The 23,595-nt window shown below is 49.7% G+C and overlaps 1 protein-coding gene across 1 annotated transcript; it reads left to right on the top strand.

Moving 5' to 3' along the window:
- The first annotated feature begins 62 nt into the window (after positions 1-62).
- On the top strand, positions 63-16,059 carry MFSD4 (major facilitator superfamily domain containing 4). The gene is made up of 10 exons (XM_009084948.1): positions 63-292; positions 5,600-5,798; positions 5,897-6,136; positions 10,108-10,276; positions 11,672-11,787; positions 12,713-12,886; positions 14,179-14,326; positions 14,976-15,046; positions 15,218-15,338; positions 15,995-16,059. The coding sequence occupies exons 1-10, from the start codon at positions 63-65 to the stop codon at positions 16,057-16,059; spliced, it is 1,533 nt and encodes a 510-aa protein (XP_009083196.1).
- Positions 16,060-23,595: the final 7,536 nt, after the last annotated feature.

The following is a 23,595-nucleotide window of genomic DNA, read 5'->3' as shown; positions in this document are numbered from 1 at the left end:
GAGCGGAGCCGGCAGCGAGCGCAGCGGGGCCGGAGCCCATCCCCGCACCACCACCGCCCAGGATGTGGTGGGACGAGCGGGTGTCGGCTCTGTTCCGGAGAAACCTGCAGCCCACCCTCACCTACTGGAGCGTTTTTTTCAGCTTCGGCCTCTGCATCGCTTTCCTGGGGCCCACGCTGCTGGACCTGCGCTGCCAGACCCAGAGCTCCCTCTCGCAGATCACCTGGGTCTTCTTCTCGCAGCAGTTCTGTCTACTGCTCGGCAGCTGCCTCGGAGGAGTCTTCAAGAGGACGTAAGAGCCTGGCAGACAGCGCGGGGGGCTCTGCAGACCCTGTTCCCTGCCAGCTCTCCCTGCCCGGGATGCTCCTCTCTCCCGATGGGGAGGGCTGAGCTCGGGATGCTGCGTGGGAAAGCCACGAGGGCAGTGCCCGTGGGCAGAGGGTCCCGAGGCTGGGAGGGAGGGATTGATTTTGCTCCCGGGTCTGTCGCTCTCCCCCTCGGGTGTTTTCATCCCCTGCCGGTTCGCGGAGCTGGGCTCAGCGCTAGCTGCTTAAGCGTGAAGTTACAGCCAGAACTTCCTGGAGGATATTTTTTTCCTTAAGCGGATTGTTTACCACCCAAATGTTTGTGGAAGCTTGTTTGGATAAGCTCAGTGGCAGAAATTGGGGCGTTGCGAGTGCTCCCCAGGAGTTCGGGCAGAGACACGTGGAGGGATGCGAGTGATGCTCGGGGCTGGGGAGAGCCCTGGGCACAAATCCGTGGGGATTTGCGCTGAGCTTCCCATCCAGGATGTGTTTCTAATAAGGAACTCCCTCCCCATGGCTCAGCCCTGACGATTGCCAAAGGGGCGTTAGGTTTGGGGCTTGGTGACAGCTGTGACAATCAGCTGCTTATTTACATTGCCACTAATTCTCCGGGCGGTGATGTAACTTAGCTCAGTCTGTGTCTGATCCACACACCGGTGTGGAAGCTGAACGCGGTAGATGGGAGGATTTTCGAATCCTTTAAAATGCTAATTTCGGGATGCTTTGTTAAACTCTTGGCTCGGGAATTGAGCTGAGCGTTGTTTAGTGGAGATGGTGTTGGAGCACCTGGAAATTGCCATCCAGGTACAAAGCCCAAAGGCTTTGTGGAGCAGCAGGAGTTGCTCTGGCAGGTTGTGCCGGGGCAGGTGGTGTGAGTTGGGGTGCAGAGGAATGGGGACAGCACGTGGGAGCTTTGCTCTGGGTCTGACACTGCTCTGAGTCTGCTGGGTCAGCAGGCAGAGCCTTTGCCAGCCCCTGGGCTGCTCCACATATGTTTGAAGGAGCAGGGAAGGAAAAGGCAGAATTATTTCCTGCTCTCAGCTCCTACCCAAAGCTCCAGCCCTTGGGCCGTGGGGACACAGACCTCTTTGGGGTTTCAGACTTGGAGATTCCCAAACTTTTAACTCTGCAGCAGCACGTTAGGGGTAAGAGTGTGTTTGCTCCTGGCTGTGAACCAGGATGTGCTTGGGATCACAGTCTCTTGGAGCAGAGAGGTTTGCTGAAGTGCCTGTGAGCCACACTGGGGCAGGAGGAATGTTTTGGATCCTTGGGAGTATTGTGGGGGTTACTCAGCCTTGCAGTGTACAAACATGTGGGTTTGGATTGGGAATATTAACTGCTCAGGCTCTGGGAGCTCTGCTACTATCCCCTCCTCAGGGATGGAAGGAATAGAGCTGTGCTGCTAAGGGTTTGTACTTCTAGGTCATACTGCAGGATTGTAAACCCAGTGATGCCAGCCCTGGTGCCAGGCAGGTTATAGTCCCTGCTCCTGGCCCAGGGGAGCACTGGGATGACATCTATCCCTTCAGCATGAGCCTGAGCTGCCAGAAGCAGCTCCAGAATTCCCTCTTGTGCAAGAGTTCAAGGAAGAAGAAAGTTTGCCATTGTGAGGTTCCCTAAGGGATGTAGAAATGCTGTTGTTGCTCTGTGTTGGAGTCTTGGATTGCTGCTGGTCCCTTCTTTGGCTTGGCACAGGGTGGAGAGCCAGGGCTGAGGGGAGCAGGTCCCCAGGTAACTGCCAGGTGTGTTGTTTAAGCTCATAGGTTCATGCCAGGCTGCTCCTCTCTGGCCATGTGTCCTCGGGGTTTGCTGAGTTGTGACAAGCTCTGCTTCAGAAAATCAGCTTTTCTCAGGAGTGGGGTTGGAGTTGAGGTGGAGTGTGAGCCCTGGCTCAGACCTTGGTGCTGCCCTGAGCTCATCCCACTGTTGCTGGAGGAGGAGGAGAGGAGGCAACTGGTAGGTCTGGAGCTGTGTTGGAGCCCTGAGCAGCCTCCACTCAGTGACCAACACCAGGACCTGGAGGGATAACAAGATGGGACCTTTTTACTCCTTTATCTTCACCCTGGGACATGTGTGAATGTCAGAGCACATCAGCTGAGAGCAGTGACCCTGTGGTTTCCCTGCCCTCCAGGCTCCCATCTGGGGGTTCCTGCTCCAGCTGTGCACACAGGGCACTTCTCACTGCAAAGGAAAACATTTTGTTGCTGAGAAAGCAGCAAACACAGTGACTTGAGCATCAGCTCCTTGGGGAGGCTGAGCCTGAGCTTGGCTGTGCTTCCTGCAGGAGATGAGGGGACCTGAAGGCAGATGTAGGATGATCCATGTCCTCACCTTGTCCCCTCAGGCGTTTGGGTTTTTAATGATCAGTTTTGCAAGTCTGAGCCAGCCTGATTATCATTTTTTCTTCTTGATGTGAGTGACTTAGAAAATGTTCCCTGGGATGAGGAAAAATGTGCTTGAAGTTGAGGAGAGGCTGCTGCAACAGGAACACTGAGGTGTGGGGAGTTCTACAGGCTGTGTGGGAAGGAGAGAGGAAGCTTTGCTGGCTGTGGCTACAGGATGGATTATAGAATTGACCATCCTAACCCTATGGAGATGAGCCTAAACCTCTCAGGGACAGCTGCAGGTCTTGTGATGGAGCCAGGACATCCTTTGGGTGGTCCTGAAATAGTCTGTGACATTACAAGACTTGTTTTACATCCTGCTGGAGTGGGACCTGCCCTGGGCACAGCCACAGCTGGTCCAGAGCTGTGCTGGGTGTGGGGATCACTTAGTGATGGGGACACAGGAGTCAGAAACCAGACCATGGGCTGACACCAGGGCTGGTTTGTCAGCCCTTGGGAGAGCTACACTGGTTTTACATCACCAAGACATGGAGCTCCCTGGAAGTGCTGGGATACCTCATTTAAGGATGTTTTCAGAGAGGTTTGTCTCTAAAGAAATCCCCCCTTGGCTACATTTTGAGGGATCTGGCATAGGCAGCAGTGATTTCTTGGTGCCCTTAATGCCAGAGCCAGGGCAGGGTTAGCTGTGCCACCCTGGGCTGTTGGTGTTTGCAGGGGGATCCAACTGTGTTATAACTTCTGGCTGGAGACAGGAATTTCTACTCCTTGGGGAAAGCTGAGGTGATCTTCTGACTGCTTCTTAAGGACATAACATCATCTGCAATCAGTGTTTAACTCCAGCAATGCACATTACTCCCTGGCCAAGCTCAGGCAGTGCCTTGGTGGCTTTGCTGGAGTGAAGAGGCATTTGGGGCTGTCTCCTGCATTTCCCCATCACTCCCAGCCTTGGATGCACCAGCTGCTGGTGCCTCTGCCTCTCTCCTTCCTGCTGTACCCTGGAGGGAGCTGCCTCATCCCTTCAGGCTCCAAGCTGCTCCTGTCTCATTTGCAGCTTGCTTTCCCTGCCGTGACTGTGCACATCTCGCCTGGCTCCCTCCCTCCCCCAGAAATCCCACGCTGGCTCCCCTTGGTGCTGCCAGAGGAAAACCAGGAGTTACAGCTTTGCAAAACATTGTCTCCTCCATCATGGGCTGCTGCCAGGTGAGCCAGGCTGGGCTGAGTGATGTGAGCACACCAGGCAGGTTTGTGCCCTGGGCAGCAGAAGAAAGGAGCTGTGCCCTTGGCCCACTTTTCTCCCTGGTGCTGGTGAAGTGCAGTGTAAGCAACGAGCAGGATGTGGAGGGCCAAAGCACTCTGGGCTTGCAGATGAATGAGGGTGCCATGCCCAAGGCCAGGCCGTTCTGGACGAGCAGGCAGGGCAGGAGGTTGGCAGAGAGGTGCCCAACAGCTCTGCTGCACCTCCAGCCTCTGCTCCTCATCGTCTCCTCCCTCGCTGGCTGAGCCTGCAACAGAGTGTGGGTGTTTTCCTTGCTGCTTACGTGTCCATAGTTTCATAGAGTGTTAAGGGATTGGGATGGACCTTAGAGATCATCCAGTCCCTGAGCAGAGACACCTCCCACCAGAGCAGGTTGCTCAAGGCTCATCCAAACTGGAATGAAACACTGCCAGGGTTGGGGCAGCCACAGCCTCCCTGGGCAACCTGGGCCAGGGTCTCACCACCCTCACAGGGAAAACTTCTGCCTGATATCTAACCTAAATTTCTCTCTTGCAATTCATCCCCATTACTCCTTGTCCTATCACCACAGTTCCTAACACAGAATCCCTCTCCACCTTCCCTGGAGCCCCTTAGATCCTGGATGTACCTGTGCCCTGCCAGTCCTTAACTGTGCACAGACAGCTTTGCCCCACATCCCCCAAATATGCCTAATTACCAACTCATTAAGCAGCTGATGGGCATCTCACCAGGCTTCCAGCAGGGTTTGGGAGCCCAGGGTGGGACAGGGACCTGCCTGTGCTGCTGTCACTGTGCCTTTATAGTCCCATCTTTCTGCTGGTTCCAGTGCTTTGCTGTCTGGTTCCTGTTTCCTTCCTTCCTTCCTGCCTTCCCCCCTGGCAGCTCCGGAGCCACACAGTGCCAGCCCCGAGCTGTTCTCTGGCTAGTGCCTGGCTCACACCAGGGACAGCTCTGCTGCTGCCAGGCCTGAGATGTAGCACACCTGAGATGTAACACAGCAGCTTTGCCTCCACCACACACATCCCTGGGGCATCTTCCCAGGGCCCATGTGGGTTGGAAGTGGCTCCTTCCACCAGGAACAGCAGCAGTGCTGCATCTCCCCCCGTCCTGCTGGGAGGGGAGAGGATGCTGCCAGCACAGGGATGGCACAGGGCATGGAGAGGGAATTGCAGTGGCTTTCCTGTGAGCAGGACAGCACGTTCAGGCAGCTCTGGGATGCTGCAGTGGTGCCAGCAGCTCTCCTGCGATACAGAACTGTGTGAGAAACACTCTGGAGCTGCTCAAAAGTCATGGTAAGGCCTCACCTGCACATCCCCACATCCCTTTCCATCCCCAGATCTGCCCAGCTCCAAGGGAAAGGTGGTTACTCTGCCTTGAAACACACAGAACACAGGTTTGGAGGGATGGTTCCTCCTCTCCATGACATCTGGGTGGAAGATCTGCTTCTTTGAGGCTGGTTGAATTCTCTGGGTGAGATGCACTGGGGGATGTTTTAGCAGCTCAGCAAATGGGAAGAACAAGAGCACAAAACTCCATTCCATGGAGACATGGGGGGTGCAGGGGGTAGTGTCTCCCTTGTCTTCTCAGCTTGTGCTGGAGCTGCAGCCTGTGTGTCTTCTGCTGATGCCTACAGCACCTGGGGATGGAAACAGGAGGTGTGGATGCTGCTCTCGTGGTACTCATTTTGTCCTGTCTCTCCTCGTTCCCTGTCGCAGGTTGTCTCAGTCCTTGTTTGCACTCTTTGCCTCATCCCTGGCAATCTCCCTGGTGTTTGCCATCATCCCCCTGTGCCACAATGTGGTCATCCTGGCTGTGGTCATGGCTGTGGCAGGACTGGCCATGGGTTGTATCGACACCATCTCCAACATGCAGCTGGTGAAGATCTACCAGAAGGACTCAGCTATCTTCCTGCAGGTGAGCAGGGAGACCTTGTGTCCCCTTGGGCTAAGCCTCCTCCTCCTCTGCAGAGCAGAGCAGTGATCTGCTCTACTCATGTGTCTCATCTCTTGCAGGCCCTTCACTTCTTCGTGGGCTTTGGGGCTCTGCTCAGCCCACTGATAGCTGATCCCTTCCTCTCAGACACCAACTGCATCCTTTCCAACTCCACTGCCAATGCCTCCAGCAACCTCCCCCACATCCGCAAGTCCCTGGTGCCACACCACCCAGGAAACCTGTCCCACTACGACCTGCCCATGAAGGGGATGGTGGTGACACGAGTCTCCTATGCCTTCTGGATCATGGCCCTCATCAATGTAAGTGCTGAGGCTGCAGTAGCCCAGGGAACATCCCTAGCTCTTGGCTATGGAGGAGGATGTGATGTTCAGGGGGTGCTGGTGCCTGTTGGGTGGTCCTGGTGAGGGGAGAAGGTATGAGGATGGTTGTGCTGCTCCACAGCAAAGGGTTGAGTTTTGCCAAGTGCCTCTTTTTTTTCCATCAGGGAGCTGCTGTAGTAGAAGTGAAGGGTGATCCTGCCAGGAGGATCTTTCCCTGCCTGGCAGCCCCTTCCCTCTGAGGCTCAACCCTTTTCCATGCTACCAAAGCATTAGGAGACATGGATGTTCCTTCTCCTTGGCCCAGGCCAAGGAGCAATCCTTGTTCTTCCACCACTTCATCTGCACTAGGCAAAGGGAATGAGTTTTTGTGCTCTTGCTCTTCCCATTTGCTGAGCTGCTAAAACATCCCCAGTGCCTCTCATCCCGAGGCTTTCATTAGCCCAAGGCCTGCACAGCTCCCTGATGGGAGGAGAACAGGCAGGGGAAAGAGCTGGGCAGGTGCTGTAATGAGCTTCTGTGCAGGAGGACCACAAGGATGCTCTGCCTGGGAGGAGAAGCAGCTTTAATTACCTCTGACTCGGCCCATGCCATGGGAAATGTGCTTTTAATTACACCACAGCCTTAGCTACTCTGCCAGGCAATCCGAGCAACCAATTTAGCTCTGGAGCAGAGCTTGATATCTGCTTTGAACTTGCCAATGTGTCTGATCTCAGAGGGCACTGATGGCAGGGCAGTCACCAACCCCTCTGTGTTCCCAGCAGTGTCCTGGGGGCAGGATGGGACCCTAGGCTGAGTCCCACTGTGCCCAGTGAGCTGGATTTGTGTACCATTTGCACTTGGGGGTGATTTGCACACACAGAATTCCTGTGGTCTGGGTGTGTAGGGATGCCAGGACTGTGGCAGGTGGTGGAGACTGGTGGGTTTGGGGTGAGGGTTAGGAAGCAGATAGAGTGAGGAGGTGGATGTGCACAGCTCCTGAGTGTGTCCCTGTGCCCAGCTGAGCTCTTACTGTCTTTCCCAAATCTTCACTGAGTGAACTCACTTGATTCCCTGTTAAAACCAACCCAACCCACTGGAGATACTGAGAGTAGCTCAGCTCCAAACTTGCTGACCTTTCTTTCTGGTGTAAACATCAGAGGAAGATGATGGCAATGAGTATTTAAACCCTTAGGGATTTGGATGAAAAATGAGTCAACTACAGAAATGGAAACCAGGACCAGCAACTCTGTTATAAAATGGTCCAAACTCCCATTTCCCTCCCAGTTTTCACAGGGCTCTATGGATTCTGACAGGGCACAAGCTGAAATGATTCATTTTTGAGCTCTTGCTTTTGTTTCAAGTGGAAATGTCTCAATCTGACTTTGGCACAAGAGCTCTGTGTGAAGCTGACAGCAGAGTTGTGTCGATGTTATTGCAGCAAAATGCCTTTGCTTTAGTTAAAATTAAGCATAACATAAGCAAAAGGAAGTGCTTGGATGATTCCCAGCCAAAATCCTTCATTCTAAGAGGAGAGTTTAGGCTTTTTTTTTCAACCAGATTTGGAAGGGAAAAAAATCATATTTTAAGCCTGAGTTTCTCACAGAAGGACAATGGCATCATCCAACCCATTCCAAGGGGCTGGAAATCAGAGTAATATTCCTCTGAGGGCTCTGTTTGTCCAGAAGGTGCTTTCCCAGGGAAGTGTGGGACACTCCATTGTGCTTAGATTGCTTAAAAGTAGCCTGGATACAATAGCAGGGAATGATCCTGAGTTCCTGGGGGGACAGACTGAAATAGCCACTGGAGGGAAGGAGCTGGTTATCCCCACACTGAGCTGTGAGATGCAGCAGCTAGTGGAGTTTGGAATGATGGTTAAAAGCTGCCAAGGGCAGGGAACAGCCCTGGCAGTTTGGCACATGGAGCTGGAGGTTGGGTCCAGGGAGGTTCTTGCTGCCTGCCTGGTCCTTTGGCTCCTGGTGGGATGCTCAGGTGCCTCTTTTCCCCTTGGGAAAAGAAATCTTTGTGCTGAAAAAAAGGCAGAAAGCAGCACAGGTGCCCTGGGAAGAAAATCCATGAGCAAATGGGAGAGGGCTGGACAGAGCTGAGACCAGGAGATCCAGCTGGGATCAAGAGATCCTCTGGGGTGGGTTTACCCCTTTGCTTGGTGAAACATGCTCTGGTGCTCAGCTCTGTTTGCTTCTCTTCATCTGCAGAGTAGTAACTCTTATATTACAGTGTCATAACTGAGCTGATTTGTGACTGCTCTGTCCCCCACACTCACCCCAGGTCTGTGACCGGAGTGAGGTGGTCTCAGGTGACCATCCCAGCTGTGTGTGGCACCTACCAGACCTGGCACAGCCTGGGTAGAGCAAAAAAGGACTTGATTGCTTTAGAGATGAGGCTGTGGAGAGCATGGATACACCTCCAGTGTGACTGGGAATTGGGGACTCCCAAATTAGGGCCTTTTTCTGTGCAGGCATCGAGTGCTCCTCGAGGCTGGAAGTGTCTGTCCATTGTCTGCAGAGTCAGTCCCTCAGTGAGGGGAATTTTTTCTGCAAAATCTGCACTTTAGAAGAATGAAATCTGGTCCTGACCTCCGGAAGGATTAGAACTATCAAGCAAATGCGTTTTTCTTCCATGGGACCGAACTGACTGTTCCTATTCCCATTGTTCCCAGAACAATGAAGACCTCATAAATGAATTCAGGCGAGAGAGGCAGAGTTTGGGAGGGGGGGAGGAATTCTCCATACATTTAAATCATGCCATGAGCCAACAAAAGGCAGGAAATTTGAAGCTGGAGCTCCCACTTGCTCACAGACATGTAGAAAACAAGAGAATGAGCTGTCACTTAGGATTTCCTGGCTTTCTCCTGGCTTGGTGCAGAGTAAACACCACTGGCCTGGGGTGGGAGGAGATGCTGGCAAGGGGCAGCCCCAGCTCCGGGTGCTTCCCTCTGCTTTCTCACCAAAAACAAGAGCAATTCCCTCTGGGCTTGGAGGCCCCAGCGAGTGCAGGGAGTGAGCTCAACCCCCAGGAGCTCAGTGCCAGCAGGGGCTGATGCCTGATGGGTGCTGTGGGCAGGTACAGGTGGTCCCTGGGTGTGTTGGCACCAGGCAGGGAGGGGAATGGTGGTGCTGGGGCTGTCCTGGGCTGGAAGCATCCCTGGATGCATAGAGGAGGTCACTAGGGCAGTGGCTGGGGACACTGCTGTTCAGTCATGGGTCTCTCCTGGTCCAGAGGCTGCACCAAAAGGCTGTTAATAGTATGTTAAGTTTCATGGCATGTTAAGGGGTTGGAATGGAGCTTAGGCATCACCTAAGTTTGGAGCTCAGGGGCTGTTTGGAGCTGCTGGAGCAGTGCTGGCCTGGGAACCATGAGCTCATCTCTTAGGAGATGCGGAGCAACCTCTGCTAATGGCTGGGGATGGGTCTTGGAGCAGCTGGTTCTTCCCTCATGGAGAATTCCAGCCACAGAAGGTGTGCTACACACGTGTAAAACTGCTTGGACCAGCTGGTTCTTCCCTCAGGGAGAATTCCAGCCACAGAAGGTGTGCTACACACATGTAAAACTGTTCTGCTTTCCACAGGGGGGAAAAAAAACCTGCTTTATTCTTTCGTTCTTTGGGCACAAGTAGCGTAAAGTTGGACACAGAACACTTGGGGTTTGAAGGGCTGGGATGGTGTTTGGTGAGGTTGGTGTTAAGGTGCCTTCTGCCCACTGTCCCTGTCCCCAGTGAAAGGTTCCCAGCCCACCTGGCATCCCACTGGTTGGAAATGTCCCAGAAGATCAGAAGACTTTTCTCTCAGCTTGCTTTATCTTCTCTCCTCTCTCCCAACAAGCCTCCATCCCTCCCTCTGTGGCTCCTTACCCCGTTGGCCTTGCCCTTGGAGGTTAATTGAGATGCTGAGCTGACTGAACTGTGTTCTGTGTGAGGTTTGCCATGCTTCCCTGCCCCTCTCTGTCCCCCCCAGCTGCCAGTGCCCATCGCTGTGTTCTTCCTGCTCTACAAGGAGAGGATGGTTCCCTGCTTCAACGGCAGCAGCCACCCCCTGCTCTCAGCTGATGAGCTGGCCATGGAGACACGACCTGTGGACAAGGAGGAACTCTCCACCACTGGGCAGAGACCACACACAGCTGGAGGTGAGCTGGGGACACCTCTCTTAGGGGCTTGGAGGAGAAAAAGCCATGGTGGAGTGTCTCTGAGTTTACATGAGATCCAATGGGTTACCTAAGGAGGAAACACATGGTAGACATGAAGCTAATCCAGAAGTACCCAAGCAATCCAAACAGGCTATTTGGTGCTCAATTGTCCTCAAATTAGATCCCTGAACAGAGATTAGTATCCTAATCCTGATTAGGACTTCAGGCTGTGTTTCTCTAAAGCTAGTTCTGCACATGTGGAAGTTTTGCCCCTTCATTCCCTCCTGGGTTTGGGTCAGGTTTCTTCCTGACTGCTCAGGTTAAAAGTGCTCATCCTGATTTGTGTAGGAAAGGAATCAGGACAGTGCCCCTGACTGAGGGGAGAAGTTAAATCCAGCAACAGTTTGTTCTGGAGCTTGTGACTACTCTCTGGTTTGGGGACAGCAGTGACAGGAGAGAGCTAAGTGGTGAATCTCAGTAGCAGTCATGGGTTAGAGCTATCAGGGGAGTGCTCAGGGTTATTGTGATGGCTCCACCTGAGCAGTGAAAGGGAATTTTAGGGAATACTTGGAGGTGGGAGCAGTTGAGATGGGAAGTGCTGCAGGGAAGGATTATGGATGTCCTTAATGGAGAGGCTGATAAGGTTGTGTTGATCTGATAGTGTTCCCTTAGCTGAGACACTGATGGTTTCTGTCCTCAACAACCTGCCCATTTCCATACAACCCACTGGAGCTCTCCATTTCCCTCTTCAGTGCAGTGGGGGTGAATCCTTAGGGAAGCAGGAGGGCTGTAGGCTGCCTGCTGTGATCTCTGACAGACATATCTGTGCTGAGGAAGTCTCTCCTTCCCCACAGCAGTGAGATTTCATCCTTTGCCACAGGATTCCAGGTGCAGTTACCTTAACACCAGCCCCTTGCACCTCCTAGAGGGGTTTGCTCCAAGCAAAAGCAAGCAGCTGTGTGTTTACCACTCTCTTTCCCACAGTTGGCTTGTTTGGTTAAATTTATCCAAGGAATGTGAACTCTTCTGGGCAGGACTCTCCTGTGTGGTGGCCCCAAGGATTGAGGAGCTCTGGGTCATGAGTGCTGTGGTCAGAAGGGCTTGGTTTTATTGCCTATAAAAGTGGGGCTAGCAATGTGGAGCCCTAAATGGGAACGGGAGCACAAGCAGCCCTGGAGTGGCAGAATCCCATGAACATGTCCATCTTCCTTCTGAAGCCTTAGAGATAGGTAAAGATGAGGTGGTGCCAGCCAAGCTTAGCAGTGCCCCACAGTCCTGGTCCTCTGGGAATCTCTGGAGCTGCTGAGCACAAACCCAGTCCCCAGTGTGGGTTGGCAACCACCCAGCCCCAGGGGGACGTTCCAGCTGAGTTTGCTTTGCATTGTTTCTCACCAGGTCACAATGACTTGTTCAGTTGCTGCCAAAGCAAAAACTTCAGAGGGGCTTCTTACACCTACTTCGCCGTGCACATCACTGGGGCTCTTGTCCTCTTCATGACTGATGGGATTGTGGTGAGTTCAGCTGATAGAGGGATCTTCTCTGAGCAAAACTTTCTCCTTCCCAACCACTTGGAACAGCCCAAGCCCAGCACGTGGCCTCTGGGATGGACCTCAGGGTCTGCCAGGCAGCACTGTGGGGCCCAAGGAGCTCATGGAAAGCTAAGCAGAGTCAGGCTGATGTGTGCCCTGTGCTGCTTTGGGAGGCTTTGGTGGCTTCTCCTAGTGTCCATGGTGTTGCAGCTAGATTGCCACTGACCATAGGTGGGTTAGAGCTGGAGTTGTGGTGTTGTCTATGCAGTGGAGGTGTCTTCTCACTTCACCCAAGAGGCAAGAACAGCTTCATTTTATTTCATAAGCAATGGTGACTCTTTGGGTCTCCTGAGCCTTCAGAATCCAAGCTGAGCACATGGGGATGGTGTGGTCCCTGCAGTGCCCTGGCAGCATGTTCCTGGCCAGGGTTTGCTGTGTGTCTGGGTGAGGAAGGGTCACTTTTGGCTGGCAAGATGCTGTTCTGTGGCTTCCAACAGTTTTGAGTCTTAGTAGGGAATTCCTTCGGGTCCTGAGATGAGAGGGGTCACAGTAGTTCTCAGGTATGGGAATGGTATGGGAACTTTCCAGGGTCTCTGTCTTCAAGGATGACCAACTCCAGGTTGTTCATGGGATGTTTTAAGAGCCTGGAATTCCAAAAGGACAAGGAAACAATCTCTGCAGCTAGAGCTTGGCATGTATTTTACCTGGTCTTGCTGTTACTTGTTGCCCTTCTAGGAGAGCAACAAGAGGAGTTCTACTTGTGGTGGAAGCTGCAAACCCTTGGGAACAGGCAGCACATCATAGTTGGGCTCTCCAGCACTACTCCCATGAATAACTGAGGGACAGGTTAGAGTCCCAGAGCCTGAAGTCCCACATGGCTGTGTCAGGCTGTCCTGTTTCCCTGCAGGGAGAGTACTCAGGCTTCGTGTACAGCTACGCGGTGGAGGAGCCTCTGTCCGTGGTGCACAAAGTGGCTGGTTACCTGCCCAGCCTCTTCTGGGGCTTCATCACCCTGGGCAGGCTCATCTCCATCCCTGTGTCCTACAGAATGAAGCCAGCAACCATGGTCTTCATCAACGTGGTAAGGCTGCTTTGGGATGTCTCTCCTGTTTGGTTCGGATGTGCTGCAGCTCCTCTCCTGCCACTCCTGGGGGAGGTTTGCACCAGGTAGGGCTGGAGCAGCTGCAATCCAGGTGAGGTAGGCAAGACTTAGAGCTTGATTGTACAGCTGTTCTGAGCCTGTTCCCCAGTTCATCTCCTGTGAGGGGTGTGAAAGCAACGAGGGAAGTGCCAACTTCATGGGCTTTGCACACCGTGGTCTTGGCACTTCAGGGAGATGAATTCCTGGGTTAGCCATGGGAAGGGGAAGGCAGATCCTGCAGGACATTCCCTGCTTAGGCTGTAGCAGCTGTCAGAGAAACCAGTGTGGTGTGAGGTTGCTTAAATAGAACACCTTCACTTGGAGAGAGGGGAAGGAATCCTTTAAGGATAAGGAGGAGATGCATGTAAGGATGTGGCAGACAACAGGGAGGGAGAGGATCCCAGTCACACTTCCTACAGAGAAGAAGCAAACAGTGAGAGGACAATCCATTTGCCATTTACTGAAACCAGAAGTTGCTTTGCTGGTGAGTTTCACAGCTGATGCTGTGAGGCTGAGCAGATCTAAGGGTGGTGAGAAGAGACACTTCACTTTGGGATGCTCTGAGTGCAAATGAATTCCCTCGGCTGACACTGACCCTGTAGATGCAGCAGTGCTGGAGTTGTTTCCCAGCCAACTGCAGCTTGGATTCAGCCTCTTTAGAGCCCAAATGGCTGCTGAGTCCATGCACAGGGATAATCAGGGCCTGAGCAGGGAATTCCAGCCGAGCTGAGATATCAGAGCTCCCTCTGCTGACTCTGTCCTGTCTCACTTGGGCATTGGGATCCAGAGGTGAGAACATCTTTATTTAAACGTGATTTGCTCTTTGGCTTTACCTCTGTGGCTTCCTGAGCAGTTACTGAGAGTTAGTTCTGTAAGTCAATGTGAGGGAATTGTCTTATCCAGCAGGTGAAAGGGTTGTTAGTGATGGAGACATGTAAATATCATGGAAGGAGCAAAACTATTGTATTTAAATTGGGAGGTTTTTTCCAGACACAACCTTAAGTTTCTACATAATGAAGCTGACACTTCAGTACTAAGTTACATTACAAAGTCCTGCTGGAAAGCACCAAATTCTTTAAAGCTAGGTGGATTTTCTTTAGTTACTTTTCCAAGACTGACCTTTCCTCAGTATATTCTCTTTGTCAGACTATTTTCTACTACAAAAAAAAAAAAAAAAACTAGAGCAATTACAACTCAGCATTTACCTTCCTGCCTGTGTGTGTTGTTCACAGGTTGGAGTCCTGATCACCTTCCTCCTGCTCCTGATTTTCTCCACCAGTGTTGTCTTCTTGTTTGTGGGGACAGCATCCCTGGGGCTGTTCCTCAGCAGCACCTTCCCCAGCATGTTGGCCTACACTGAGGACATCCTGCAGTACAAAGGTGAGAGGGATTTGGGGCACACCTGGCACACCTAGAGCTCAAATACCATCACACCTAGCAGCTCCTTCCCTCGTCAGGGATACCCAGGAGGGAGATCTGCTTTGGATATGATGTTTGTAGGCAGAAAATCACACTGTAGAAGTCTTGGCTTCATTGATTAAGTTTCCTAGGCAGGGATCCAGCCTGGTTCCTGGTCTCCTGCAGCTTTAGGGATCTCAGAGTGACAGGAATGCTGCTTTATAGAGGCTTAGAGCTCTGAAAACATCATCAGGTTATCAGTGACCTGAAATCCCAGGCTTTGGGCAGCTCTCCCAGGAGGTCTCTGCCAACCTCTGGCTCAGGTGAGAGAGAAACAAGAAAATCTTTCCAGCAAGAAGCAACATCATCTCTGCCAACAGAGACAACTGAGAGGAAATTTGGGGTTTGGGCTTTAGCTTTTACCTTTCTGCTCTGCTGCAGGTTAGCAGAGGAATTCAGGATGAAATGGGGACTTAGATTGAGTGTTTGTACATCTTGTGTGGAGAGATCCGTGTTTAAAGGAGTTTGGATCAGTTTACAGGAGTTTCAAGCAGTTTCAAGGAGCTACAGGCTGACCCTGCTGCCTGTGTCACCTGCTCCTGCCACCATCTCTTGCCCTGTTTCTTTGCAGGCTGTGCCACAACTGTGTTGGTGACTGGAGCTGGCATTGGGGAGATGGTACTGCAGCTCCTGGTTGGGTCGGTGAGTAGACAAGGAATGCCAAAATCTGACTGGAATTTATAAGTCCAAACCTTAGTTGTGGCTTTTGGGCAGCTTAACCCTTGAGTTACCAAGCAGTAAAGCTCTCCCTGAACGAGGTATCTGAGTGCTGTGCTGATGTTTGCTCTCTTTTTTTTTCCCTTCCCACTGCAGATTATCCATGATCGAGGCAGCTACAGCTTCCTGGTGTGTGGGATGATCTTTGGCTGTTTGGCCTTTACTTTCTATGCTCTCCTGGTGTTTTTCCACAGGATGTACCCCAAGCCCTGCCCAGGTAAGCAAGCAGCAGCTCTCAGCCCTGCTCTGGGCTGGGAGGAAGAGCAGCACCAGCAGCACTGCAGACCAGGGCTCAGCACTGCACAGAATGCAAGGAAATGTTCATTTTGCTGCTGTTTCCTCTCCCCTTTTCCTGCTTTGACTTGCCCACAAAGCCTTGGCAGCCACACCACAGGGTTTGCTTGCTTTGCTGTTGGAGAAGCAAGGGGAAAAAGTAGAAATAGTCTGTGGAAAGAGAGAGAGAGAGGCTGCACCAGCCTCCCTGGCTGAAATCCAGGGAACAAGTGGGTCTGCCATCATGGGCAGCTGTCAGGCTCTTGGAAAAAAAGCCTCCCTGATAAAGGAGATTTTCCTTATCACCTCAGGCTGAGGATGCTCTTTGCTTTTATAAGTAGCTCTTAGAAAAGGAGCAGAGTGTGACAGGCAAACACATGTCTAGGGTGCAGGAAAGGGCTGACTCAGGCTGTGAATGCCCCAAACCTGGCAGTGTTTCATTCCAGGTTGGATAAAGCCTTGAACAACCTGCTCTGGTGGGAGATGTCCCTGCCCAGGGCAGGGGGTTGGGGCTGGATGATCTCTAAGCTCCATCCCAAGCCCTTCACACTCAGATGAAGTATTGTACATGCAGCTGAAGCATTTCTGTCCCTTTTGCAGACCAGGATGATGCCTCTCCTGACAAAGCAGCAGTGCCAGATGACACAGGACAGTATCAGCGCTGAAGTTGTGGCCAAGCTCCTGCCAAGCAATAACCCAACACCCAATGAAACACTACTCTCCAGGATGATTTCACATTTAATGACTGAATCATGCAAGTTCTCTGCAATCAAAAGCACATTAGATTGGGTAAGTCAGAATCAAGGAAACATCCTAAACCACTGCAGTGAGCTGAGCACGAGGTGCCAGTGGCACTTGTACCAAACAGACTGTGAGTGCCACCCTGGCCCTGGCTCTGAGGGTTGTGTGGCAGGAGAGTGGCACAAGTCACTCCTGCAACTTGAACTTTGCCTGTTCAGGATGGAGGATGGGAAGGAAGAGGTTCTCCCTACCCAGACTGAATGTCTCCTGGCTTAGCCATTTGAATCGAACAGGTTATTTTTTTGGCCCCCCAAGAACTTACAGCACAATCCTGGATTTTAATTCATCTTTGTGCGACGTGGGCTTGAGCCAATGTCACCTGCATTGATCCTTCCAAAGGGGAATAGTCCCAGAGCTGGCAGAGCCCCCCAGGGGCACAGTGGTAGCAGGACCTGGCTGTATTTGCACACTTGATTCCTGTATATTCCACACCATCCAACATGTTCACTGGGACAGTGTCTCACAGCATGCTCAGGCCTCTTGATGATCACAATCATTAGCTTTTTTCTTTCTTTTTATTTTTTTTTTTCAAGTCAAGACTGAGTTGTGCTGGTTTGTTTTGCTTACAGTCACTAGTTTAGCTGCTCCAGTTGCAGTGGCTTTTAGGGTGGTTTTATTTCCAGCTTCCACTTGAAGCATCACCAGAGATATTTGGGAGTCATCTCCAGCTGCTTAACCTGTGCAATATTATCATCCAGTGCCTTGTGTTAAGGTACTCTCATCCCCAAGCATGACCTAGTCCAGCTATGAAGACAGGACTGGCTTTAGAGGAATGTAAAGCTCCATACAGCTGTTTCTCCAGTGAGTGATTGGACATGTACTTCTTGCTTTAACTGCTGTATGTGATGTACATATGGACCTGTGTATATAAAGCAGTGCTTAATTAAAGGTGATTGATTGCTAGATTGGCATTGTGAGTGGATTTGGGTACCTCCAGCTGCTTCTGGCCATGACCATCAGGTCTTATATTTACCAGTTCTTAAACTCTATTATATTCTATTTTATTATATGATACTCTAATTTCATTATAATTTAAACTGGTTCTTAGCATTTCTAGAATCAAAGAACGGATTGGGTTGGAAGATGCTTTAAAGCTCATCTCATTCCACACCCTGCCATGGACAGGGACATCTTTCCCCAGTCCAGGTTGCTCCAAGCCCTGTCCAAGCTGGCCTGGAATACTCCCAGGGATGGAGCAGCCACAGCTGCTCTGGGAAATGTCTATTTTACCAAGCAGTAGCTCTTACCTTCTATAAAATACCTTCTCAAGCTCCATGGGTGGTGCTGGAGAAAAAGCCTCAGGAGCTGACGGTTGATGTGTTGACTTTGTGTACCTAGAGGTGAGTAGGTAAATGCAGTTGAACTGTGGATTTAGTTCATCCCTGGACTTCAGGACCCTTCCTGCCTCACATCCCAGGATCAGAATCTAGTCTATGATTCTATAATTAAACTAAGCTCCATTAAGTCCAGGTTGGACAGGGCTTGGAGCAGCCTGGGCTAGGGGAAGTTGTCCCTGCCCATGGTGTTGGAACAAGATGAGCTTTAAGCTCCTTTTCCAACCCAAACCAGTTTGGGATTCTATTCTAATACCAGAACAGATTCTAACTCTCTTCTAATCCTAGCACAGATTCCAGCCAGGGCAGCACATGCTGCAGTTCTTCCCCAGCTCCACAGGATGCCACTGTTACTCTCCTGAACTGCCAGAATGAAAGAAATGTGCACTGCAAAACCCATTTACAGCAGAGCAAACCCCAATCTGTCCTTCCCAGAGCTCCTCCCACCCTGAGAGCATCTCCCGGGCCCTGCACAGAGGAAATGAGCACAGAACAATACAAGGAGGGAGTTGTTGATTTGGAAAGAACTCCGTTTGGCTGACGTATGTCTCACACCAGGGCTGGCAGCTGAGGAGAAAGAGCTGTGTCCTTGCAGATTTGGGAAGACAGAGCTAAACCTCCTCTGCTGGCACAACAGTTCTTTTGTTAGGAGTATATTTGACAGCTCAAATCGCTACTTTGCTAGCAGCAAGGGCAAGGAGTAATGGGGATAAATCGAGAGAGGGAAATTTAGATTAGGTATCAGGAAGAAGCTGTTTTTTTGCTGTGAGGGTGGTGAGACACTGGCACAGGTTGCCCAGGGAGGCTATGGATGCTCCAACCCTGGCAGTGCTTCATTCCAGGTTGGCTAAATCCTTGAACAACCTGCTCTGGTGGGAGGTGTCCCTGCCCAGGGCAGGGGGTTGGCACTGGATGATCTCTAAGCTCCATCTCAACCCCTTCACACCCTCTGGGCTCTATGAAACACTAAGTAGATTTTATAGATAAAGCAAAAAAATGCTGTTTAAAGGAAATTTTCACCAGAATTTACCTGATTTGGAAAAAAAACCCTGCAGCACTCCAGAACCACCTCCACTCAAGCCAGTGATGCTGGGAAAGGCCACTCTCCCTCAAGGTCTGCTGAACTCCTTCCTTATCACAGAGCAAACTGCTCTGCAGCTGTAACTTTCTACTTCCTCTAGTGAAAACACAAGAGGCCAAAGGTCAGCGAACTTTGTTAAAAATATTTATTTAAAAAAATACAATTGTTTTGCATGTCTGGTTGCACATAACTATTAACATATGATTGACTTGAATAATCTGCTACAATGCTTTTTTTTTTTTTTAAAGCCAGCTTGCATTATACAAAGCAAAAATCCCTCTGTCAGTTCTTACAGAAAATAGTTTTCTTTAACTATTCCCACCCCGTTTTTAAAAAAAGATTGCAATACATTGAGCTTTAGTTGTAGGTTTGTTTTTTTGTTTTTTTTTGCACAAAAATCGAAGCAATAGAAAAAAGTCACCTGATTCCCCTCAGGAAAGACCTTCATGGTGGTTGAAGAACAATTCCCAATGAGCAATTATTGTCACTTTGAAGTGTCAGTGCAAAGGAAGTTTTGCATCTTAAATCTTTTTTTTTTTTTTTTTGCCTCCAAATTGTATCCAAACCTGAAATGTGTTTAAAAAGAAAAAAAACACCCAAAAAAACCCTCAATCTCTTGACTAATCCAAGTGGATGACACTTGATTTGCAATATCTCCACATGCTGAAGGTCTTCCTAAATGGTAGCTTGGAAGGGTAAAATAAAAGCAAAATTGAATAACACTGAACAATTACTGAAAACTTTGGCTATTTATGGACTTGCATTACATATCAGCATTTTGTTTTAACACAATGGCATTAAGATACTCCTAGTAAAGGGATTAGTTCAAAAGAAAGTTAGACTGAGAAGCTCTTCTGTCCCAGGTTCACCCAACTGCAGGGAGGAACCACAGGGGGGTGAGGTTACAGTTGTCTCTAAGAGAGCTTGGCTAGAAAAGTCTCCAGTGGAGGAAGTTCAGACACTCACTACAAAGTAACTTGTTTGTCTCTTGGTGCTATATATATATATTTATAGAGAAAAAAACCAAGGTGATTCTGTTTTGGAAAGAGCAAGCAAAAAAAAAAAGTTCTTTCTGCTGCTTTCAGTGGAGGTTTTTAACCACTGGTTGTTCTGCTAAAATGCCAGGAAGGTAAAAGTTTGCCAGGAAGGTAAAAGTTATTCATGCCAGAGTTAAAGTTACCTGAGCAGGATATCTCTAAGACTATCTGACAGGGATGTGTCTCTAGGATTACCTGACAGGGATATTTCCAGGACTATCTGACAGGGATGTATCTCTAGCATCACCTGACAGAGATGTCTCTAGGATTACCTGATAGAGATGTCTATCCAGCATCACCTGACAAGAGATATCTGCTCAGATAGCAAAGCTGCTGCACCCCAAACCCTGCAACCATCCTCATGCTGCTTTTGCAGAGAGCCCAAATTAGCCTCAAAAATCCAATGGAGGAATAAACACTAAAGGCAGCAGAAAAGTCACTTTCCAAAACAGATGTGCACCTGGAAAACAAAGAGGACAACAACTGGCACAATCACCACAGCTGCTTAGGTTGCTTAAGTTGCTAAAAACTTAACTTAAACTTCCCTCCCCTGACTCTCTCAGCCCAAGTGTGCCCAGCCCAGGGGCTCAGCCCGTGGAAGTTGGAGCAGCTGCAGCAAAGCCAATGGTTCTGTTCTCATCTCCAAACTTCTGGCACATGATCCACATCTGCCACAAGCCTCAGAATTCCCAAGCCAGCCTCATGCTGCTTAAGGATTTAATCCCTGCCTCATTCCAACTGCATTAGGGGAGACAACCACTATCCTTACCTCGAATTTCCCTGTTGATTCAGGTTGAGTATTAAGAATATACTTCTCAGCTATAAAACAGAGAGTGGGGAGAGAAGCATTAAATGTGCTACTGTACTCATCACAACCACTGTGACGTACATAAGGCCATCTGGTAACACTGCAACAGGATACAAACAGGATTGCAAAGGGAATTTGTTTTTGTTTTTTTTTTAAGAGTACAACTTAGTTTTGTTTAAACTACAAGGAATAATCTCCACCCTGTTCACAGAGAATTAACGTTAGAACTAGCACATCATATATAGAAAACTCTGTGCAACTGAACAACAGCAGAACAAAAAAAAAAAAAAAAATAGAAGTCAACACAATCCTAGAAAGCAGTTTGCAAAGCCTGAAGGGTTTAAGACATGCTAGCCCCAAAATAAAACCCACAACACATCTCAAGGAGCCTAGAGCAAACCCAGGTATTGAACCCCACACCCCAACCCCAGCACACAGCACACACCAGGAACCATGCAGAGGCCATCCTCAAAGCCTTCCTGTGGTTAAAAAAACATGGAAAAATAACCCAAAATGAAGGAAAAATATAAAGAAAATAATAACAGCTTCCAGTTATGGGTACAGCACTGCTGCATGAACTGCTCAAGGGCTGCAATGGGCTCTGAAATCACCTCCAGCCTCTCCTCACAGGTCACTCAGTGTCTCCACTAAGGTCCCTGTTTGCCAGAAGGTCAGTATTATCCTGCCAAACACCCTACAACTTGAGATGAAAAACCTTCTGCAATGCATGTTCTCAACAGAGAAGTGTTTGAAGTCAAGAAGTCCTCCAACCTTTTGTTCCATGAACACAAAACTATTCCAAGACACATTTAAGACACTTTTTTTTTTTTCCCCTCTCCAGGAGTTGTGGCATCCAACACTGTCAAAGCTGATTTTAAAAATAACCTTTGGCAACTCACAAGCTCACACTGTGGCATGATGGGTTGGAGGACTGAAAAAGAAGGAAAAACTTCCCCCAAAAAACCCTCACCAGGGTGTGCAAAATGTTTCAAAGTGGCAACTGCAGAGTGCAGTGTCTTGAGTGAACATGGAAAGGGTTAGGGAGAGCAATTTGGGAGCCAAACTACAGCATGGCCACACATCCTGTCAGGCATGGCACATGTGTGAGCCATGCAGAGCTATTCCAGTCACAGTTAAAGGAGGAATCTCAAAACCCACCAGTTCTCAGAGGGCTGGAACAGCTCCACCAGCCAAATCTTCTGCTACATCCTTTAGGAGGGATAAACAACATCAACTCTAGTCAGTTCTAGGGTTTTTTTTTCATTGGAGTAATTTCTATGAAGCAAACATCTTGCTGTTCCAAAAGGGAAATGCTTTAACATGGACATCCAGGAAGAACCATGGGCCCTGTCCCTTCTCACCCCACAGGGCACTGCTGTGGTTCTGCCTCCTCCAACAGCATCAGCCTTCTGCAGTGCACACACTCTCTTATTTCTGTTTGTTCCTGGCACAAAGGGAACAATAACACCCCTCAGCACAAGACTCACTAGACACCAAAGCCAAAGCTTCACCTTCCTGTCTCAGATGGCACTGGAGCAAGTCAAAGAACTCCAACAGGAGCTAAATCCTGCAGGAATAGGCAGCACTGCAGCTCTTGTAGCTCCTCTGTTGTGCCCTTACAGCTAAAATTAGGCTGTGGAGAAAGATTGGGTTCTACTTCCAAGAATTCTTCCCTAACCAGAACCAGCTTTTACCTCCACAGTGAGTTCTACTCGCTCCAAGTGGGATGTGATGGCCACAGATGCTGATCTAGGGCAAAGCCTTTGCAGGAACACCCTGAAGAGCTGCATGAAGCTGTCACTGCATTTTACCTCTTCATCTAGCAGGTTCTGACCCCTCACCTGACAAGCTCTGCCTCAGCTCCAGTATGTCCCACCTTAACCACCACTCAACAGCCATAGCAGATCCAAAGCTGTTCAGCCTCAACAGCCACTGCCAATTCCTGTTTAATTAAATTCCAATCAAACCATAAAAATCCCTGTTTAGGCAGGACATGCTCTCCCTCATAAAACTCCCTGAATAGCTTCTAAGCAACATGACTGCAATTCTAACAGGGTTGGGACTCATCTGCCAAGTGTGAGATCCTTTGGGGCTGTTTGTAGTATCACACTCTTGGTTTTTAGGACAAAATAAACCATCCATCCCCATGAGCTCAGAGGCCAGAAGGTCTCTCTTTTCTGTTTCTATTCTTACAGACACAGACTCTACTTCTTATGGATATTTCTTCCACAGAACTAAGGAACAAACCAGAACAAAATTGTTATGGACACCCAAAACTCAAACATCAAGTTTTAAACCACCTAACAACTTTCCTTCAGCACTGCTGTAGTTGATTTTCAGAGCTGACAATACCAAGAGAGCCTCTTGATGCAACACTGAGATGTATTGTAAACAAATATGCTTTCAAAATGGAAGAGGTTAAATGGTAGAGTAAAACAGGAATACATACAAAAAATGCTATAAAACAGTAGCAAAAGGTAACTAAAAGGATAAATGAATAAATGATGGGAGCCAACAGTGTCAGAACTGCAGGTTCTGACTTCAGCACGGGGGAAAATGCTACAGAAGTGGACCAGAACTCTGTGCCTGTGCTCACCTGAGAAACCACATCCCTGTGTTGGGTCACCTCTGCCACCTGCACCTGCAGAGTCCTCACGTCAAACCACACAGGGATCTGAGAGCAATGCACTCACTGCGTGGTGGGAAGCTGTGGAAAGGGAGATTTGCACCTAAGCAGCCTTCACTGACCTTCAACGAACACTACAAAGCCAAGAGGAATCTTGGGATCTTCTCGGGTTCTATTTGTGAGACATCTGAGCTTTGAAAAATACATCAGAGGGAGAAATTAACCCACCCCAACCACTGAAGAGCCAAAACCTTTCTATCCTCACACCTCCCCCCATTACAACAAGGATTACATGGATACTGAAGTCTTGGGATGCTCCAAGTGAAAACAAAGAATCCTCAGCTCAAGGAATTTGATCACTTCCTGACCTATTGCAAAGCACAGCTTGGATGTGCCAAAGACAGTGCATAGGAGTTACACTCAGCCATCAGTGCTGAAGCTAAGTTCTCAAACAAGGCTCTAGACTGAAGCTGCTGCTAAAAACTAAACCCCTCTCCTCCATCCCCTTCCTTGC

Source organism: Acanthisitta chloris, unplaced genomic scaffold, assembly GCF_000695815.1.
Source record: "Acanthisitta chloris isolate BGI_N310 unplaced genomic scaffold, ASM69581v1 scaffold23211, whole genome shotgun sequence".
In the NCBI taxonomy this organism is placed as follows: domain Eukaryota; kingdom Metazoa; phylum Chordata; class Aves; order Passeriformes; family Acanthisittidae; genus Acanthisitta; species Acanthisitta chloris.
This window is presented reverse-complemented; position numbering and strand designations above follow the sequence as displayed.

Excerpts from the sequence above, each read along its gene's own strand:
- MFSD4 (XM_009084948.1), top strand. The coding sequence starts at position 63 with ATGTGGTGGGACGAGCGGGTGTCGGCTCTGTTCCGGAGAAACCTGCAG. Across the intron at positions 14,327-14,975 it reads GGACATCCTGCAGTACAAAG|GCTGTGCCACAACTGTGTTG; the intron begins GTGAGAGGGATT and ends GTTTCTTTGCAG. Across the intron at positions 15,339-15,994 it reads GTACCCCAAGCCCTGCCCAG|ACCAGGATGATGCCTCTCCT; the intron begins GTAAGCAAGCAG and ends TCCCTTTTGCAG.